General features: G+C 42.8%; 1 protein-coding gene and 1 long non-coding RNA gene across 2 annotated transcripts; both read left to right on the forward strand.

Annotated features, from left to right (window-relative positions):
• The first annotated feature begins 1475 nt into the window (after positions 1–1475).
• On the forward strand, positions 1476–7745 carry LOC124019511 (secretory carrier-associated membrane protein 2-like). Its single transcript, XM_046334865.1, has 9 exons — positions 1476–1669; positions 2321–2398; positions 3120–3209; positions 4164–4281; positions 4948–5076; positions 5595–5754; positions 6036–6137; positions 6842–6959; positions 7147–7745. Exons 1-9 carry the CDS (start codon positions 1613–1615, stop codon positions 7291–7293), a joined length of 999 nt encoding a protein of 332 aa, XP_046190821.1. The 5' UTR covers positions 1476–1612; the 3' UTR covers positions 7294–7745.
• Positions 7746–9157: 1412 nt separating this feature from the next.
• LOC124019510 lies at positions 9158–11999 on the forward strand. The gene is made up of 2 exons (XR_006835792.1): positions 9158–9195; positions 9444–11999. It is a non-coding gene; the product is annotated as an uncharacterized LOC124019510 (long non-coding RNA).
• Positions 12000–17486: the final 5487 nt, after the last annotated feature.

Genomic DNA, 17486 nt, shown 5'->3' on the forward strand with positions numbered 1-17486 from the left:
CCTTGATTCATCTGCAAGGAAGGTTAGTTCCTTTTTATCTTTATCAGTCAGCGTGGTCCACAATTCTGTGCTCTGGTCTGAACTCTCTGGAAGAAGATACTGGGAAAGTATCCTGTCTGTGGTCCTCCGATCTCTGCATAGTACTTGGTGTTCTCCATCTCTCCACTGGTCCGAAGAGTGACTGATGGTTCTACCCTGAGCTGACCACTGGACTGCACTGAACAGGACAACTGCCAGGCTGAATTGTCAAGATACAAATTTACCAAAGGGATTTGTTTAGACTTTAAAATGCCTATTATAAAGATAATTAATGAATTTACAGAGCTGTGCAACAACTCTTATTACATCCATGTATAGAGTGGGTGTCTGTTAAACTATGATTTAGTTTTAAATCCTGACTCTTCGGTAGATAAACCACGTTACAATTCCCACCAAGTGGGAATTCAACTGTTCTGCCTGCGGCTATGGAATCCTGACCTGTTCACCGGACGTGCTACCTGTCCCAGAACTATTATTTGACCATGCTGGTCATTTATGAGCATTTGAACATCTTGGCCATGTTCTGTTCTAATCTCCACCCGGCACAGCCAGAAGAGGACTGGCCACCCCTCATAGCCTGGTTCCTCTCTAGGTTTCTTCCTGGGTTTTGGCCTTTCTAGGGAGTTTTTCCTAGCCAATGTGCTTCAACACCTGCATTGCTTGCTGTTTGGGGTTTTAGGCTGGGTTTATGTACAGCACTTTGAGATATCAGCTGATATACAAAGGGCTATATAAATACATTTGATTTGATTTAATTTCAAGTGGGTTACCCTTATTGGCGTGATGCATAGGTTGTTTGCCTTCTACTTCCCTGTCCCTCCGTTCTCTACACCGGTGTCTAAAAATGGGATGGTAGCCGTGAGCCCATCGGAGCGTATGGCCGTACGTGTGAAGGGCTAATGTGGTCGAAATACGGGACGTGCCATCCCGTTTAGAGGGGGCAGTGTATCGATCCTCACTAATTTGAACAACATTACACGTACCACCAAATGGTTTAACCCTGTCGGCATGATGCGTAGGGTTCGACACAGTTTTGCTTCAATATCAAACCATTTGACTTTACTTAAATAGAACCATCAAGCTTCATGTCAGATTACAGTCCAGATAATACATGCAGTGCAATATAATTAAGGCATGTTTCGTTTAAACTAATACTTAAAAAAAAATGTATTTATGGTTACAAGCCTACCATAGCCTACAAATACTTTTCTGAACTGGTTTCAAGACATGCTTTGGTAAACGACTCCCTGATAAAATAAAGGTTAAATAAAATATCAATGAAATGGAATCTTCACTGTACAGCTCTGAGACATGGGAGTAGGATTTAGGAAGTCACGAGAATGTCACATTCGAAACCAATTGTACCCTATTTTCTAAAAATAAAGATAATTGATTTTAAATGAACGCTCGAGACTGCCCCAGATCAGCTGACGCAGTGTGCGTATCCTGCTACGCATGCGCACTGAGCACTGTCTAACAGCACCATCAACAGACTGGGGAACAAGCAGCCAGAAGAGAGGCACAAGCTGGCGTTTTGTTTACCTCCAAAAGAAGAAGATAACATTTTCTCAACATGTCTGGATTTGACGAGAACCCATTTGTAGATGCAGTGGATGTCAATCCTTTCCAGGTGAGCAATTTATTTAGACCTAACTGTAAGCTCTGACTTGCGTTGTCCTTATGTTCCCTTCTGAACGCTGTAAAAGATATACTGCAACATAAACCAGTTTGGTTGGTTGCTGGGTTGGGCCTGGGTCTACTTCCTTGTTCAGATGAGAACGTAGCATGATTGACAATGTTGTGTGCCAGTCATTTCAGTCAATATATTTGGTAGACCAATAAGGACACGTATAAGGTGTTCTATTAGCCTTTACCTAAGCAGGTGGCTAGGCCCCATTTGACTTGTATAGGCCCATAGATGGCTTGCTATCAACAACCTGTCCTGTCGTCCGCTCAATTAAAACGACTACTGGGAGCAAGTTGTTTTTATAGACGAGTATATGCCATTTATTGGCCTACGCATGTAAGAAGGTCAGGACTCATTTCCTACCAATAATGATAGTTATGCACCCGTAGCAAGTGCACCTGTCTTGCTGCCAACGAATACAGCCCCCTGCTATTCTCTGTTTTCACACATTGTAATTCTAGCCTAATGAACTATCCCCTATAGGTTTGCGTGGGATTTTATACCTGAAAGAACCAACTATCAGTCAAATAACCAGAGGGAAGTTGTTATTTCGTGTTTTTACTCTAAGAAAATATATTGTTGTCTCTAATACAGGATGCCTCAGTCACACGAATCACCAGCGGTGGGATTGAAACCGTTGAGGAATTCAACCCATTCTCAGCCAGTGCTATGGTAAGATGAGCCAGGAGAAGTGGTGTTAAAATACTGTAAAGTACTACATAAGTCGTTTTTGGGGGTATTTGTGTATTTATATTTTGGACAACTTTTACTCCATCACATTCCTTAAGAAAATAAATGTACTTTTTTACTCCATACATTTTTACTCCCTACATTTTTCCTTACACCCAAAAGTAATCATTATATTTTGAATGCTTAGCAGGACAGGAAAATGGTCCAATTAAACACTTATCAAGAGAACATCTGTGGTCATCCCTACTGCCTCTGATCTGGCAGACTCACTAAACACAAATGCTTTGTTTGTAAATTGTCAGTTTTGGAGTGTGCTGGTGGCTATCCGTGAATTAAAAAATAAACAAAACTGTGCTGCCTGGTTTGCTTAATATAAGGAATATGAAATAATGTATACTAAGTATATTTTAGCAATTACATTTACTTCCAATGCATATTCATATAATGCGGGCACAGTGACGTCGTCATCTTCCTGAAAAGAAGCAAATGCATCTGACAAACATCAAGAGGAAATATGTTGATTTGGGAGCGTCTTCTGATGTGAATGAGGCTTCATTTCATTTCAGACAAGAGTATATGCACATGTGGTTTTGTATATCTACATGCAGATTTCTTTTTATTTGTGTGTGTGTGTGTGTGTGTGTGTGTGTGTGTGTGTGTGTGTGTGTGTGTGTGTGTGTGTGTGTGTGTGTGTTTGTTTCAGGGCACCCACACTGGGACCACCATCCCTATCTCTGCTGCCTCCTCCCAACCAGCTGTCCTACAGGCTTCTGCTGTGGGGCCCACCCCACAAGTGAGTAACAGAGACCTGAATGAGGAGGAGGGAGGTTGGCAGTGTGGTACACTGACAATTTTAGACACAACAAGGATTTCCTTTTGACTGTAGCTATTGCTCAAAGCTGAGTACAACACGCACTCAAATTCACTGAACTCCTGAGTTGTTTGTGATGACTAAGTGTCTAAGCGAGGCCACATGAAGGCAAATAATTTCAGCTAGTTTCATATTGTTCTTAATGCTATGTCTTGTTTTGACTGATTTCATGTTGACGCTAATATGGCAAAAATTTGCTAGCTGGCTAACCAACAACTATAACGATGTGTTTGAGAGAAAAGTACTCATTGTGTAAATATATTTATACTTTCAATAAACATTGGAGATTAAATATAGTTGACATGTTGTCACAAACAATCTAAACCAACACCTTCTGTTTCGCCCCATAGTTGTGCCTTGGTTTTGTTGCTAAATAACCAACCCATCTGCATTGATCTGAATAGGCACATTAAAACAAAGGTCAGAGAGAACTGGAAAAGCATCCTGACTTGGTCATACTATTCAAGGTTTTTTGCAAGGGCCCTGGTTTTGGTCCTACTTTACCTTAAGTGGACAAAGTAGTATTTCCATAAGCCAGTACTGTGTAATGACAGTGTAGTTTAGGTACACATTCTTCCAATTGTTGTTTGAGACTTCACATGTCCCATTTCTAAGTTACCTCACAATATAAAGATGAAAAACAATTGACCTAGTGTTATAGGAGGTTTAATATGAAAATGCAACCGTGTAATAAACAAATTGCACGAGTTGGTATGAATTGTCTCTGCAAATGGGAAGAGATAATTGGGCAGAGAAGGAACTTCTTATTAAATGCATTGTACCCACCAACTTGATGTATTGCAACCATTTTGTGCCCGAACACTCCATCTTGGTTCAAGGTGGTTTGTAACACAGCTCTTTCCCATTGTCCACCAGGCTACTGCGGCTGCTGCCCAGGCTAACCTTCTCAGGCAACAGGAGGAGCTGGAGAAGAAAGCTGCTGAACTGGATCGGAAAGAGCAGGAGCTCCAGAACAGGCCTGGAGGCCACATTAGTAAGCTATAGATTGTCACTTGATTATGTTCAATTGAAATCTGTTTTGACCAAATTATAAATACAAAAGTTGATTCAACTTCTGTTAAAAAGAAAAATGCTATTGCAACTTTTTGCAATAAGGAATTGAGACCAAAAGCTCAAGAGAAGTTTCAAGTGTTTAATACCAAGGATGCCATCAGCTGAGTGCATACATTTAGAAAGCTCACAACACATATTATGCTCTTCCATTGTAGGTGTCACCTCCCCAGCTATACATTTTATGACCCCAATGAGTTTCCCGACTTTCTCCTGTGGAATGTCCATGATCCTCTCTTGTTTACTTTGATGTCAAAATCCCACCCCGTCCATCTTCATCCTGGGCCTGACCCTGCTCTTTGATCCTAGGCAATTTCCTTTTATCTAATTAGTTCAACCTTTCTAAATTAGCATACACAGTTTCATGGCCTGAACTCCATTAATACTCACAGTAATCATTCACTAAATGGGATACTAACAAACTGTAGTTTAACTTGAAACATGCTACATTTTAACAGAATCCATCATGCCTTTTAAATTGACTCCCTACTGTAGTGTTTTATCTTTCTGAGTTACGTTGTACTTGTGTAGTTTCATCAGATTATGTTCTCGTGTAACTCTTCATGGCAGTAAACTCTTTATTTGACAGCAAAAGAAAACAACTGGCCGCCACTTCCCAAGTTTTCCCCCATAAAGCCTTGTTTCTACCAGGACTTCAACGAAGACATCCCTGAAGAGTACCAGAAGATATGCAAGAGGATGTACTACCTTTGGATGTGTACGTACACCTTGCATCTTAAAGCTGCACTATGTAACTTTTTTTGGGCAACCCACCAAATTCCCATAGAAATACGAGTTATAGATTTCTCATTCACATTCAAGAAAGTCTAAGAAGCAGTAGATCTGTTCTATGTGTGCTATTTCTAGGTTTCTGGTTTTTTTAAGTTTTGTTTTTTCCTCTTACTTTCGGTTTTCCACACCAGCTTCAAACAGCTGAAAATACAATATTTTTGGTTATGGAAAAGGTATAAAACTGGTACAATGATTCTCTACACTATACTTGTTTTCTCACATAAACTGAAATTAGGCGAACTATTCCAATTTTAGCATCCAGGGATTGGTGGAGTGATTTCTGCATATTGCACCTTTAATTGAGTAATTAATCATAGTACATGCTTGTCAGTGACAACAGTCACCAATCCCAAAGTACTAGTCATAAGATATTAGTCCCCAAGCTCCTCTCTAACACTGCACCAGTTTCTTCTAGTCTCACATTCATTTGTTTTGTCTCTCCAGTTCACAGTATCACACTCTTCCTGAACCTTCTGGCCTGCCTGGCCTACTTCACTGCCGATCCAAACGCGGGGGTGGACTTTGGTCTGTCCATCCTCTGGTTCGTCCTCTTCACCCCCGTCTCTTTCGTCTGTTGGTACAGGCCAGTGTACAAAGCCTTCAGGCAAGTTCTTTGCTCAAATATAGTTATAATAATAATAATAATAATATATGCCATTTAGCAGACGCTTTTATCCAAAGCGACTTACAGTCATGTGTGCATACAGAATAAAAGTGTTTATATAAGTAAAGTCCCTTGTGACGACGAAGTTGCTAAAGTCAAAACAGACTGGAACCTACTTAACACTGTAGAATGTCTTAATTCCACATGACCTAATTAGTTTTTTTGTGAAGTCCATATATGTGCGGGTGATTGTTAACCCTTTGTCCTGGTTTGTTCTTCAGGTCGGACAGTTCCTTCAGCTTCTTCTTCTTCTTCTTTGTTTTCTTCTTCCAAGTGTCTGTCTACATCATCCAGTGTGTGGGGATCCCCAAGTGGGGGAACAGGTCAGTGAAACAACATGATACACTAGATAGCACCTCAGGGAATCTTCTTTGCGGAAGTGTGTGAGTGCGGTATGTTTGTGTATGTATTTGCGCACACAAGTACAGGTGTGTGTGTAATATGTACTGTGTCTTTGGGTGTGTAATATGTACTGTGTTTGGGTGGGTGTAGGTCTCCCTTCACATCTTTGTGTGGGTGTGTGTGTGTGTGTGTGTGCATCTGGTCCTGCATCTTCTCTCTTGCATCTCTTTGACAGATCTCCTGCTGGCTAATCTGTTGCTGTGCTCTTTGTCCTGGGGGCTGCTTTGTAAGTGTGTGACACTCGGCTCATCTCTCTTACCTTATTTCACACTGTCGTGTTGACCCAAACCAAATTGTGTTGGTGCAGATATTTTATTTTCACATTGTCATTTTCAACATGATTCCAGTAACCAGACCAGCTCAGTAGTTTGGTTCGGCTTAGTAGTGGGAAAAGCCCTTCTGGCTCCTCAAACCTTTGGTCTTGCTTCTTTTGTGGAGTAGGCTTCACTGTCCCGTGTCATCCTAATAAACTTTACCTGTCTGTTGGTCATTGTATGGGTTTGTAACTGTTTGCTAAAAATAATTCTGTCGACAAAGGGTTTTGTATGCCTCATTGATGTTATGTTGCTATGGATTTATTTTCTGAAGGTGTAAATGAGGATGTGTTATTTGTCTTGTTTTCCAGTGGATGGATTTCGTCCATCACCATGATAAGAAGCAACATGGCTGTAGCTGTGGTGATGATGGTTGTGGCCGGTTGCTTCACTGTGAACGCTGTCCTCGCCATCATCCTACTCAAAATGGTATATTTTGGGCTATCTCAATCCTTCAGAATTGATTCAAACTTTATTGCAAAGTGTTGAGGTCATTATGGATAAAACATCCACCCACCAAGGCCAATACAGCCTGAAAAGATTCAGAAGGCAACTCCATTCCCTTCAATAATCCCCTGTCTATCGTGCCTGACCCCTGCCTTCTCCCCCTTGTCAGGTCCACTCCAACTATCGTCGGACGGGGGCCAACTTCACCAAGGCCCAGCAGGAGTTCTCTTCGGGGGTCCTCACCAACCAGACCTTTCAGAGCGCCGCGGCCAGCGCCGCCTCCTCAGCCGCCCAGGGGGCCTTCCAAGGACGCTAGTGATCCTAAAGCCACAGGGCCAGGTTCCTCCTAACCTTTCTAGGCACCTCTCACTCACTCCAAGCCCCGTTTTGTCCCATGTCCTCAGTGTCTCTGCAGAGGCAACAGAAATGGCTGAAAGGACAGAAACTAGACTGGTATACAGGAACATTACAATTTACTGCTGTATCATGGACATTCTCTAACCACAGCCATTGATGCATAATCCCAATTCAACCACTAGCCCCGTGTATTCAATGTGGTGGAAAATCTGGTAGCTAATCAGAGGGTATAAATGGAGCTATTACCATGTTGATTGGACTTATCCAAGTGTCTGGAGGTTGGTTTGGGATTGGGGTGTCTTGCTGGTATGGGGGTTTGGTTTGGGATTGGGGTGTCTAGCTGGTAGGGGGCTAGGGTTGGATTGGGGTGTCTAGCTGGTAGGGGGCTAGGGTTGGTTTGGGATTGTGGTGTCTTGCTGGTATGGGGGGTTGGTTTGGGATTGGGGTGTCTAGCTGGTAGGGGGCTAGGGTGGATTGGGGGCTGGTAGGGGGCTAGGTATTGTCTAGGGTAGGGGTCTAGCTGGTAGGGGGCTAGGGTTGGTTTGGGATTGGGGGGCTGGTAGGGGGATAGGGTTGGATTGGGGTGTCTAGCTGGTAGGGGCTAGCTGGTTGGTATTGGGGTGTCTAGCTGGTAGGGGCTAGGTATTGGGGTGTCTAGCTGGTAGGGGGCTAGGTATTGGGGTGTCTAGCTGGTAGGGGCTAGGTATTGGGGTGTCTAGCTGGTGGTCTAGCTTGGTGTCTAGCTTGGGATTTGGGGGGATTGGGGTGTCTAGCTGGTAGGGGATAGGGTTGGATTGGGGGGTCTAGCTGGTAGGGGGCTAGGTATTGGGGTGTCTAGCTGGTAGGGGGCTAGGTATTGGGGTGTCTAGCTGGTAGGGGCTAGGTATTGGGGTGGGGCTAGCTGGTAGCTGGGGGCTAGGTATTGGTCTAGCTGGTAGGGGCTAGGTATTGGGGTGTCTAGCTGGTAGGGGCTAGGTTGGGGAGTCTAGCTGGTAGGGGGCTAGGGGGTATTGGGGTGTCTAGCTTAGGGGGGTGTCTAGCTGGTAGGGGCTAGGTATTGCGGTGTCTAGCTGGTAGGGGCTAGGTATTGGGGTGTAGGCTGGTAGGGGCTGGTAGCTGGGGGGCTAGGTATTGGGGTGTCTAGCTGGTAGCTGGTAGGGGCTAGGTATTGGGGTGTCTAGCTGGTAGGGGCTAGGTATTGGGGTGTCTAGCTGGTAGGTATTGCGGTGGGGCTAGGGGGCTAGGTATTGGGGTGTCTAGCTGGTAGGGGCTAGGTATTGCGGTGTCTAGCTGGTAGGGGCTAGGTATTGCGGTGTCTAGCTGGTAGGGGGGTGTCTAGCTGGTAGGGGGGGGTGTCTAGCTGGTATTGCGGTGTCTAGGGGCTAGGTATTGCGGTGTCTAGCTGGTAGGGGCTAGGTATTGCGGTGTCTAGCTGGTAGGGTAGGGGCTAGGTATTGCGGTGTCTAGCTGGTAGGGGCTGTCTAGCTGGTAGGGGCTAGGTATTAGGTATTGGGTGTCTAGCTGGTAGGGGGGTAGCTGGTAGGGGCTAGGTATTGCTGTGTAGGGGGCGTTGTATTAGCTGGTAGGGGCTAGGTATTGCGGTGTCTAGCTGGTAGGGGCTAGGTATTGCGGTGTCTAGCTGGTAGGGGCTAGGTGGGTGTCTAGCTGGTAGGGGCTAGGTATTGCGGTGTCTAGCTGGTAGGGGCTAGGTATTGCGGTGGTGTCTAGCTGGTAGGGGCTAGGTATTGCGGTGTCTAGCTGGTAGGGGCTGGTATTGGGGGTCTAGCTGGTAGGGGCTAGGTATTGCGGTGTCTAGCTGGTAGGGGCTAGGTATTGCGGTGTCTAGCTGGTAGGGGGCTAGGTATTGCGGTGTCTAGCTGGTAGGGGCTAGGTATTGCGGTGTCTAGCTGGTAGGGGGCTAGGTATTGCGGTGTCTAGCTGGTAGGGGGCTAGGTAGCTGGTAGGGGGCTAGGGTTGGTTTGGGATGTCTAGCTGGTAGGGGCTAGGTATTGCGGTGTCTAGCTGGTAGGGGGCTAGGGTTGGTTTGGGATTGGGGAGTCTAGCTGGTAGGGGGCTAGGTATTGCGGTGTCTAGCTGGTAGGGGGCTAGGTATTGGGGTGTCTAGCTGGTAGGGGCTAGGTATTGCGGTGTCTAGCTGGTAGGGGGCTAGGGTTGGTTTGGGCACCAGAGTTTGGCAAAGTGTCCTCCATGTTGGTACCAAACATTCCATGACTATAATGTACATTTTCTTTCTAAGTGGAATGTGATATGTTAAGAGAATGTGTAGTCTGTATTGCTCGTCTCCTATAGCTTGTAATGCTATTACACTATGCTCCTAGCAAATGAGGAATCCTCTCCCTAGAATACTTTACATTTGTCATTTTAATCCTCACTAGAATGAAATAGTTTGGTACCAGCATGGCGCTTATCATTATGAAAACACAATCTCAAATTACGTTGTATTTTTATTCAGTATATCAATTGCGCTCTGTCCCATAGCCTAGTCTTTACCTCGTTATGTTCTCTTCTTCCTCACTGTCCTGCCCTATCCAGACACTCAGGTCCTCTTCTCAGGACATACTGTACCGTTAACACAGAGATCTCCAACTCTAGTTGTGGAGAGCCACTGTTAGTGCAGGATTCTGTTCTTTCCTAACACTAACACACACGTTTCAAATAGTCAACTGATCACAGTCTTCAGTCTCGACCTTGATTTTGGTTCAATCCGGTGTGTTGGTGCTCGGCTGGAACAATGCCTGCGTACCCAGTGGCTGTCCAAGACTGATGTTGGAGATCCTTGTATTACAAGGTTTTGGGTACAAAAATGTTACCGAAGTGGGCATCTGAGGTAAAAACACTGAAATGTCTACTGAAGGAATTACTTTTTATTTTGTGAAGTTTACATTGTTGTTGAGGTTTATTTTTGCTCTGATCATAATATATTGAAGGGATGAATGGTTTTATTTCTTAGATTTGTTTTGTGATTTCATATTTTACTGTTCTTCAATCCCTCAGTAGGGTTGGACTTGCTGAAGTATGATAAGGCAACTGCTGTGTTTTTGTAGATACAATAATGAAGATATTGGGTGACGGTTTAACTAAATGGGAAATAGTGTATATGCAGATGTTAGTGCACCACCCCCTGTATCCTTCCTACTGTACTTTAAAGTAACTGTCCAGTGAAAATCACACTTAAAAGTTCCTGTTCTGTTAACTCCTACCCAAATAATGGTGTTGACTCATCCGATACTCAGATTTTTGTCAAAACCATAAATTGGAGAGAAAAAAAACAGTTAAAAAAATGCTAGCTATTTCCTCAGAGGAGGATGAGCTGGCCAATCAGTGGTCTCCTCACAGTAATATTTTTAATAACCAGTATACACCATTCCAACACAGAATAGCTGTTTATTTGTATTTTTATCGTACTTAATTATTTATTTATTTTAATTGGAAGGAACTATTTGTCATATTGTGCATAATTATAGGTCATATTTCATAGAAATATTAACACGGGACCGTTACTTTAATGAACATAGAACTACTTCTGTGCTGTCACCACTACATTTTGGAGTTGGTGGCTTTGGTATTATAACATCAGGACAGGTGGGATCTTTTCTTACAAATCAGAAAAGGACTAGTTCATTTTAAATTGACACTTAATAATTTTTTCTCTATGAATGAGATATAGACCAGTCAATGTGGGTACTGTGGCATGCTCATAGACATTTCTGGAAGATTGAATGTATTTAGTGCAAGAATAGAATATAGGTACAGCCATGTGAGAATGAGTGAGTGGATGGAGGAATGAGCTGACAGGACAAATGAATGAATGATTTGACTAATTCCATGATGATCTAAATGTATTAATGAATAGTTAGTTATTGATTGTGGACATGTGCCTAAAGTTCAGTACAGTAAACCAAGTCATGACTTCTAATACAGCAATGATCAAAAACTAGATTTACATTGTTGATTTACATTGTTGGGTAGTAGTTACAACACAGGCATATTATTATTTTTAATGTACGGTTACTCTGTAATGTCACTATGCTGTCTACTGGACATTTGCAGTCTTGCTACACTACCACGGTTGGTTCCTGATGTGTCAACTCTCAGATGTTATGTAGCTGACACTGGTTTACTGAGACTCACTGAGACATGACTTTAAATGAGCCTCACCTTCTGCCTATTAACTACCATTATGATCCATCCGTGTTCTGAATGTTTGTCCAGATACTTGTGTATTTATCTGATCCTTCTATTGGGTAGTGTACTGTTACTGGGTATTATCTAGCACAGGGGTGTCCAACCCTTCTTCTGGAGAGCTACCGAGTGTGCAGGCTTTTGTTTTAGCCCTGCTCTAACACCTAATTCAACTGCTCATCAGGGCCTTGCATGACTAGCTGATAGCTTCTGATTTGGTCGAATCGAGTAGGGATGGAATGGAAGCCTGCACAGTGCACACCCAGTAGGTCTCCAGGATGGCTGTCCTTCTGGAGGTCAAGGGTCAAATCTGTTTGTCACTACATATGTCTGACATGTTACAAAGCTGTTATTTTGTCTGAGGGATTTTTACGACTTATCTCTGAAGTAATTTATAGATCTATTGTTACTGCTATTATTCAATAAATGGATGCATTTCTTTGCTCTCTCTTGAATGTCAAAGATTTTGTTTAAATATTTATTTTAATAAAAAAAGGTACATGCCCAGGCTTTCTGTCTGCCTGTGGGGCGTTCAAGTGCTGTTGGAATGAGGAAAGTTATTGTAGAAAGATGCTACCCAACTTTTCCACTTGAAAGTATCAGAATCAACCAACAGGAAGCTCTACGTAAATAACGTACGTTAATTTTAACTCTGAGCCGGCGGTTCCTAGTTTCTGACTTATTATGAATGTGCCAACAGCCCTACATGTCGTAGGGTGGTGATGTCTCCCGCTTTCCTCTCGCGTGCAATTTGGGGACGAACGGCACTTGGATCCTGATTCAACCATTTGTATCTTCTTAGGGGTTTTAACATGCAGCCTGGCTTCTATCATACAGCATTACTGCAGCCTATTGTACCTAAACTAGCTGACCCATCAACAGTCCCATTTAGTCACAGAGAATTAGTTATCTAAAAACATCTATACAATTAATAATATGAGCTATCTGACAACGCAGGGGAAAATAAATATGACAGCGAACTCTAAAAATACAGATCATTTGAGAAATTGACTGAGTTATTTAATTAAATTTTATCTAATCAGATTATTTTTAAAAATGTTTTGTTTATTGTGACAGATATGAATAAAGGGAAGATACAGGGACCGGGATTCGATCCCACACAGACAGGGGGACCATATGAATGTCGAACCACAAGGAGCTATATCAAGTTACCATTTAACTATTAAATCGACCTCTTTTCATGGACTAAGAACTGGAGTGGTTTATCTTTAGAGACGTGAGTTCAAATCACCACACTGTTGCCAATTACAATGACATTACAGTCTTAGTGGAAACAACAACAACTAGTAGTTTAATATAAACAAACAAAAGTTAGTTCTAAAAACTATTTTTAAAAGCAAAAAAACAAGAGCTGTCCAGGTTATAACCAAAAATATGAACGTGATTCAAGCGTTGCGATAGAAAAACGTAGTCCCATATCATTTTAGCATTCAAACATGTTGATTATAACAGTCAGGAGGAACGTTTGGACTGATCTGGAAAAGCTATTTTCTACTGCCGTTTCATGCCAGCATGATAGCTGTACTGTTTGTTTATGGTTGACCTCGGTACTTAGGTTGACCTTGGTTCAAGGTACGTGAATGCATGCAACTTGATGCACCGAGTTTACAAGTCGTATTTCCAAACCCTCAGAGGTCGAGAACAATGCATTACATCCAACAAAGTTGTGGGCCTCCAGGGACACGCTGCTGCAATGCTTTCTGGGTGATGTAGTCCCTCTTCACAAATCAGTGTTTCCTGTGACCTCATTTCTACTGTGTCTGGTGAAGTCTGTTCTGGTTAAGATCCAGGTCAATCATCCCATGGTGTGGAATTGAAAGACAACCAGTATCTCCCTCTGGTATGGCAAGCAGGAAATCTGTTCATGAAATAAGAACACACCTCTGTTCCTGTTATACTGTAGATGGTCTCCTTCTCTGGGTGAACACACCTCTGCTCCTGTTATACTGTAGATGGTCTCCTTCTCTGGGTGAACACACCTCTGCTCCTGTTATACTGTAGATGGTCTCCTTCTCTGGGTGAACACACCTCTGCTCCTGTTATACTGTAGATGGTCTCCTTCTCTGCTCCTGTGAACTGTAGACACCTCTGCTCCTGTCATACTGTAGATGGTCTCCTTCTCTGGGTGAACACACCTCTGCTCCTGTCATACTGTAGATGGTCTCTCTGCTCCTCTGGGTGAACAACCTCTGCTCCTGTCATACTGTAGATGGTCTCCTTCTCTGCTCCTGTCATGGTCTCCTTCTCTGCTCCTGTCATACTGTAGATGGTCTCCTTCTCTGCTCCTGTCATACTGTAGATGGTCTCCTTCTCTGGGTGAACACACCTCTGCTCCTGTCATACTGTAGATGGTCTCCTTCTCTGGGTGAACACACCTCTGCTCCTGTTATACTGTAGATGGTCTCCTTCTCTGGGATGGTCTCCTTCTCTGGGTGATAACACACTTCTCTGCTCCTGTCATACTGTAGATGGTCTCCTTCTCTGGGTGAACACTCCTTCTCTGCTCCTGTTATACTGTAGATGGTCTCCTTCTCTGCTCCTGTCATACTGTAGATGGTCTCCTTCTCTGGGTGAACACACCTCTGCTCCTGTTATACTGTAGATGGTCTCCTTCTCTGCTCCTGTCATACTGTAGATGGTCTCCTTCTCTGCTCCTGTCATACTGTAGATGGTCTCCTTCTCTGCTCCTGTCATACTGTAGATGGTCTCCTTCTCTGCTCCTGTTATACTGTAGATGGTCTCCTGGGTGAACACCTGTCATACTGTAGATGGCTCCTGTCATACTGTAGATGGTCTCCTTCTCTGCTCCTGTTATACTGTAGATGGTCTCCTTCTCTGGGTGAACACAGCTCTGCTCCTGTTATACTGTAGATGGTCTCCTTCTCTGCTCCTGTCATACTGTAGATGGTCTCCTTCTCTGCTCCTGTTATACTGTAGATGGTCTCCTTCTCTGCTCCTGTTATACTGTAGATGGTCTCCTTCTCTGCTCCTGTCATACTGTAGATGGTCTCCTTCTCTGCTCCTGTTATACTGTAGATGGTCTCCTTCTCTGGGTGAACACACCTCTGCTCCTGTTATACTGTAGATGGTCTCCTCTTGGTGAACACACCTCTGCTCCTGTCATACTGTAGATGGTCTCCTTCTCTGCTCCTGTCATACTGTAGATGGTCTCCTTCTCTGCTCCTGTCATACTGTAGATGGTCTCCTTCTCTGGGTGAACACACCTCTGCTCCTGTCATACTGTAGATGGTCTCCTTCTCTGGGTGAACACATCTCTGCTCCTGTTATACTGTAGATGGTCTCCTTCTCTGGGTGAACACACCTCTGCTCCTGTCATACTGTAGATGGTCTCCTTCTCTGGGTGAACACTCCTGTCATACTGTAGATGGTCTCCTCTCTGCTCCTTATACTGTAGATGGTCTCCTTCTCTGGGTGAACACCTGCTCCTGCTACTGTAGATGGTCATACTGTAGATGGTCTCCTTCTCTGGGTGAACACACCTCTGCTCCTGTTATACTATACTGTAGATGGTCTCCTTCTCTGGGCTCCTGAACTGTAGACACCTCTGCTCCTGTCATACTGTAGATGGTCTCCTTCTCTGGGTGAACACACCTCTGCTCCTGTCATACTGTAGATGGTCTCCTTCTCTGGGTGAACACACCTCTGCTCCTGTTATACTGTAGATGGTCTCCTGTCATGAACACACTGCATTACCTTTTGATCCAGTGAAACTCATCCTTTTCAAGAATATCTTATTTTTTACTTTCAAATTGTGGATAAAAGCAGTGTACCTCCTTAGGTCAAAAATGGATGAATATAGACTTGATGAAAACTTGATAACTTATTGATCCCTCCAACAAAAATATGAAAAGATAAAACAGCCTGTCCCAGTCCAGTAAAAATCAATAATAAAATAAAACAATAACCTTTTAAATGGCTTTGTTCTTTTGCTTGTTTTCAGTCTTCAGGTTTCAAAGTCAGGACCAGGCAAGTGAAAGGGAGGCCAAGGGAATCCACAAAGACTATTCAGACTACGCCTCTGTATTAATGGAACAGCATGACTAAGATAAACTGTGAGGTATCATACTAATATAAAGAAGATGAAGGTAGGCAACAAACTCTCTGCCGCGCTGATCCTCAACACGGGGGCCCCACAGGGTTGTGTGCTCAGCCACCTCCTGTACCCCCTGTGCGCACCCATTACTGCCGGACTCTGACATTACTCTTTATGATTTATTCATTTCACTTTTATATATACAGTATATTACAAAAGTGAGTACACCCCTCAATTTTTTTTAAATATTTGAGTATATATTTTCATGTGACAACACTGAAGAAAGACACTTTTCTACAATGTAAAGTAGTGAGTGTACAGTTTGTATAACAGTGTAAATTTGCTGTCCCCTCAAAATAACTCAACACACAGCCATTAATGTCTAAACCACTAGCAACAAAAGTGAAAATGTCTTCCTGCATATTCTTTGCAATTAAAGCTTCTATTTTTTATTTATTTTAATTTTATTTTTTTTGCCTTTCTTTTGTTACATTTAAAATCCCAGAACGTTTCCATTGAGGCGCCATCGAGAACTTTTCTTTTAGCAATTCAACTTTTTTGCCTTTCAGTCTCCAACTTCGACTTTTAATTGTCTTCTTGACTGATCTTAAGCTATAAATTCTATTTTCAAGGAGATCTACATTTTTGAGAAATCAAGATCAAAATTGTACTCGAGAACAGCAGAGACAATATGCCTGTAGGTTCCACACACATCGGCCGCAAAATTTGCAACTTAAAGAATTTACTCGAAAGTCAAGTTTTTCTTTTCCCTCACCTTTTGATTTCACGTCAAGGTCTCAACCTATTTTCTTACAAAGGGGGTAGAGGATCGTTGTTTTATCTTCTGTTGCAATGTCATAAGAGATTGGTCCCTTGTAGGTCTGTGTACTGCTTCTTCATCAGATAGGGATACATCTGTTTCATTAGACATGGTCTCTTTGACACGATGAGGAGATACCTGCCTGGCATCAAGGTCAAAGTTCATCAGAGAGACAGTGTTGTCCTGTTGTGCCTTTTCATACTCAATCAGCCCATCTTCTTCAAAGGACATCAGACACATTCCTCCTCCTCCTTCTTTATAACCAATTGCTGTATTTCTACATCTTTATTCAATCTCAGATGAAATGACACAATGTCATTTAAAAGGCTGGATCTTACATGTGTTTTTGATACAGGAATTGCCCTTGGATCTGGAAGTTTGAAGACTTTTGTTATCAAGTCATGTTTTTGCAGTCTGGATTTCCCCATCAAGTACTTTACTTTCACCATAGTCCAAATTGCGAATTCATGCCGTTGATCATTTTGCAAACCAAGATCAAAGTTGTAATCTAAAATATCACAGATGACATGTGCGTGAGATCGATTCATCTCTTCGGCAAAATGTGAAACCTCAGTCTTTACCCCATTAGACAGTAGATCTGTGTCAAGTTTCTGTTTTGCTCCAGATCCAACATGGAAATCTACACCTATTTTCTTGCAGTTGGGGTATGGGTCCTCAACTCTCCCTCCAGCGGAGGGCTGCATTAATTCAGTTATTTTTGAGTCATTTACTGAGCAGATGTCGTTGGCCATCGTCTGATATTTCACTTCCTTTATGTTATTTGCTTTTTATATCCTGTTAGACACTAATTTTCCTTGACCTGACTTTTTACGCCTGACACTCTATTACACTCTATTACATCGGTCTCTTTATTTATTTTATTTATTTTATTTCACCTTTATTTAACCAGGTAGGCTAGTTGAGAACAAGTTCTCATTTGCAACTGCGACCTGGCCAAGATAAAGCATAGCAGTGTGAACAGACAACACAGAGTTACACATGGAATAAACAATTAACAAGTCAATAACACAGTAGAAAAAAATGGGCAGTCTAT

The sequence above is a fragment of the Oncorhynchus gorbuscha genome, unplaced genomic scaffold (genome assembly GCF_021184085.1).
Source record: "Oncorhynchus gorbuscha isolate QuinsamMale2020 ecotype Even-year unplaced genomic scaffold, OgorEven_v1.0 Un_scaffold_615, whole genome shotgun sequence".
Classification (NCBI taxonomy): domain Eukaryota; kingdom Metazoa; phylum Chordata; class Actinopteri; order Salmoniformes; family Salmonidae; genus Oncorhynchus; species Oncorhynchus gorbuscha.

Bases quoted from the DNA above. Each gene is read 5' to 3' on its own strand.
- LOC124019511 (XM_046334865.1), top strand. From the start codon at position 1,613: ATGTCTGGATTTGACGAGAACCCATTTGTAGATGCAGTGGATGTCAAT. The intron at 1,670-2,320 runs GTGAGCAATTTA...TCTCTAATACAG, and splicing joins TGGATGTCAATCCTTTCCAG to GATGCCTCAGTCACACGAAT. The intron at 6,960-7,146 runs GTATATTTTGGG...CCCCCTTGTCAG, and splicing joins CCATCATCCTACTCAAAATG to GTCCACTCCAACTATCGTCG.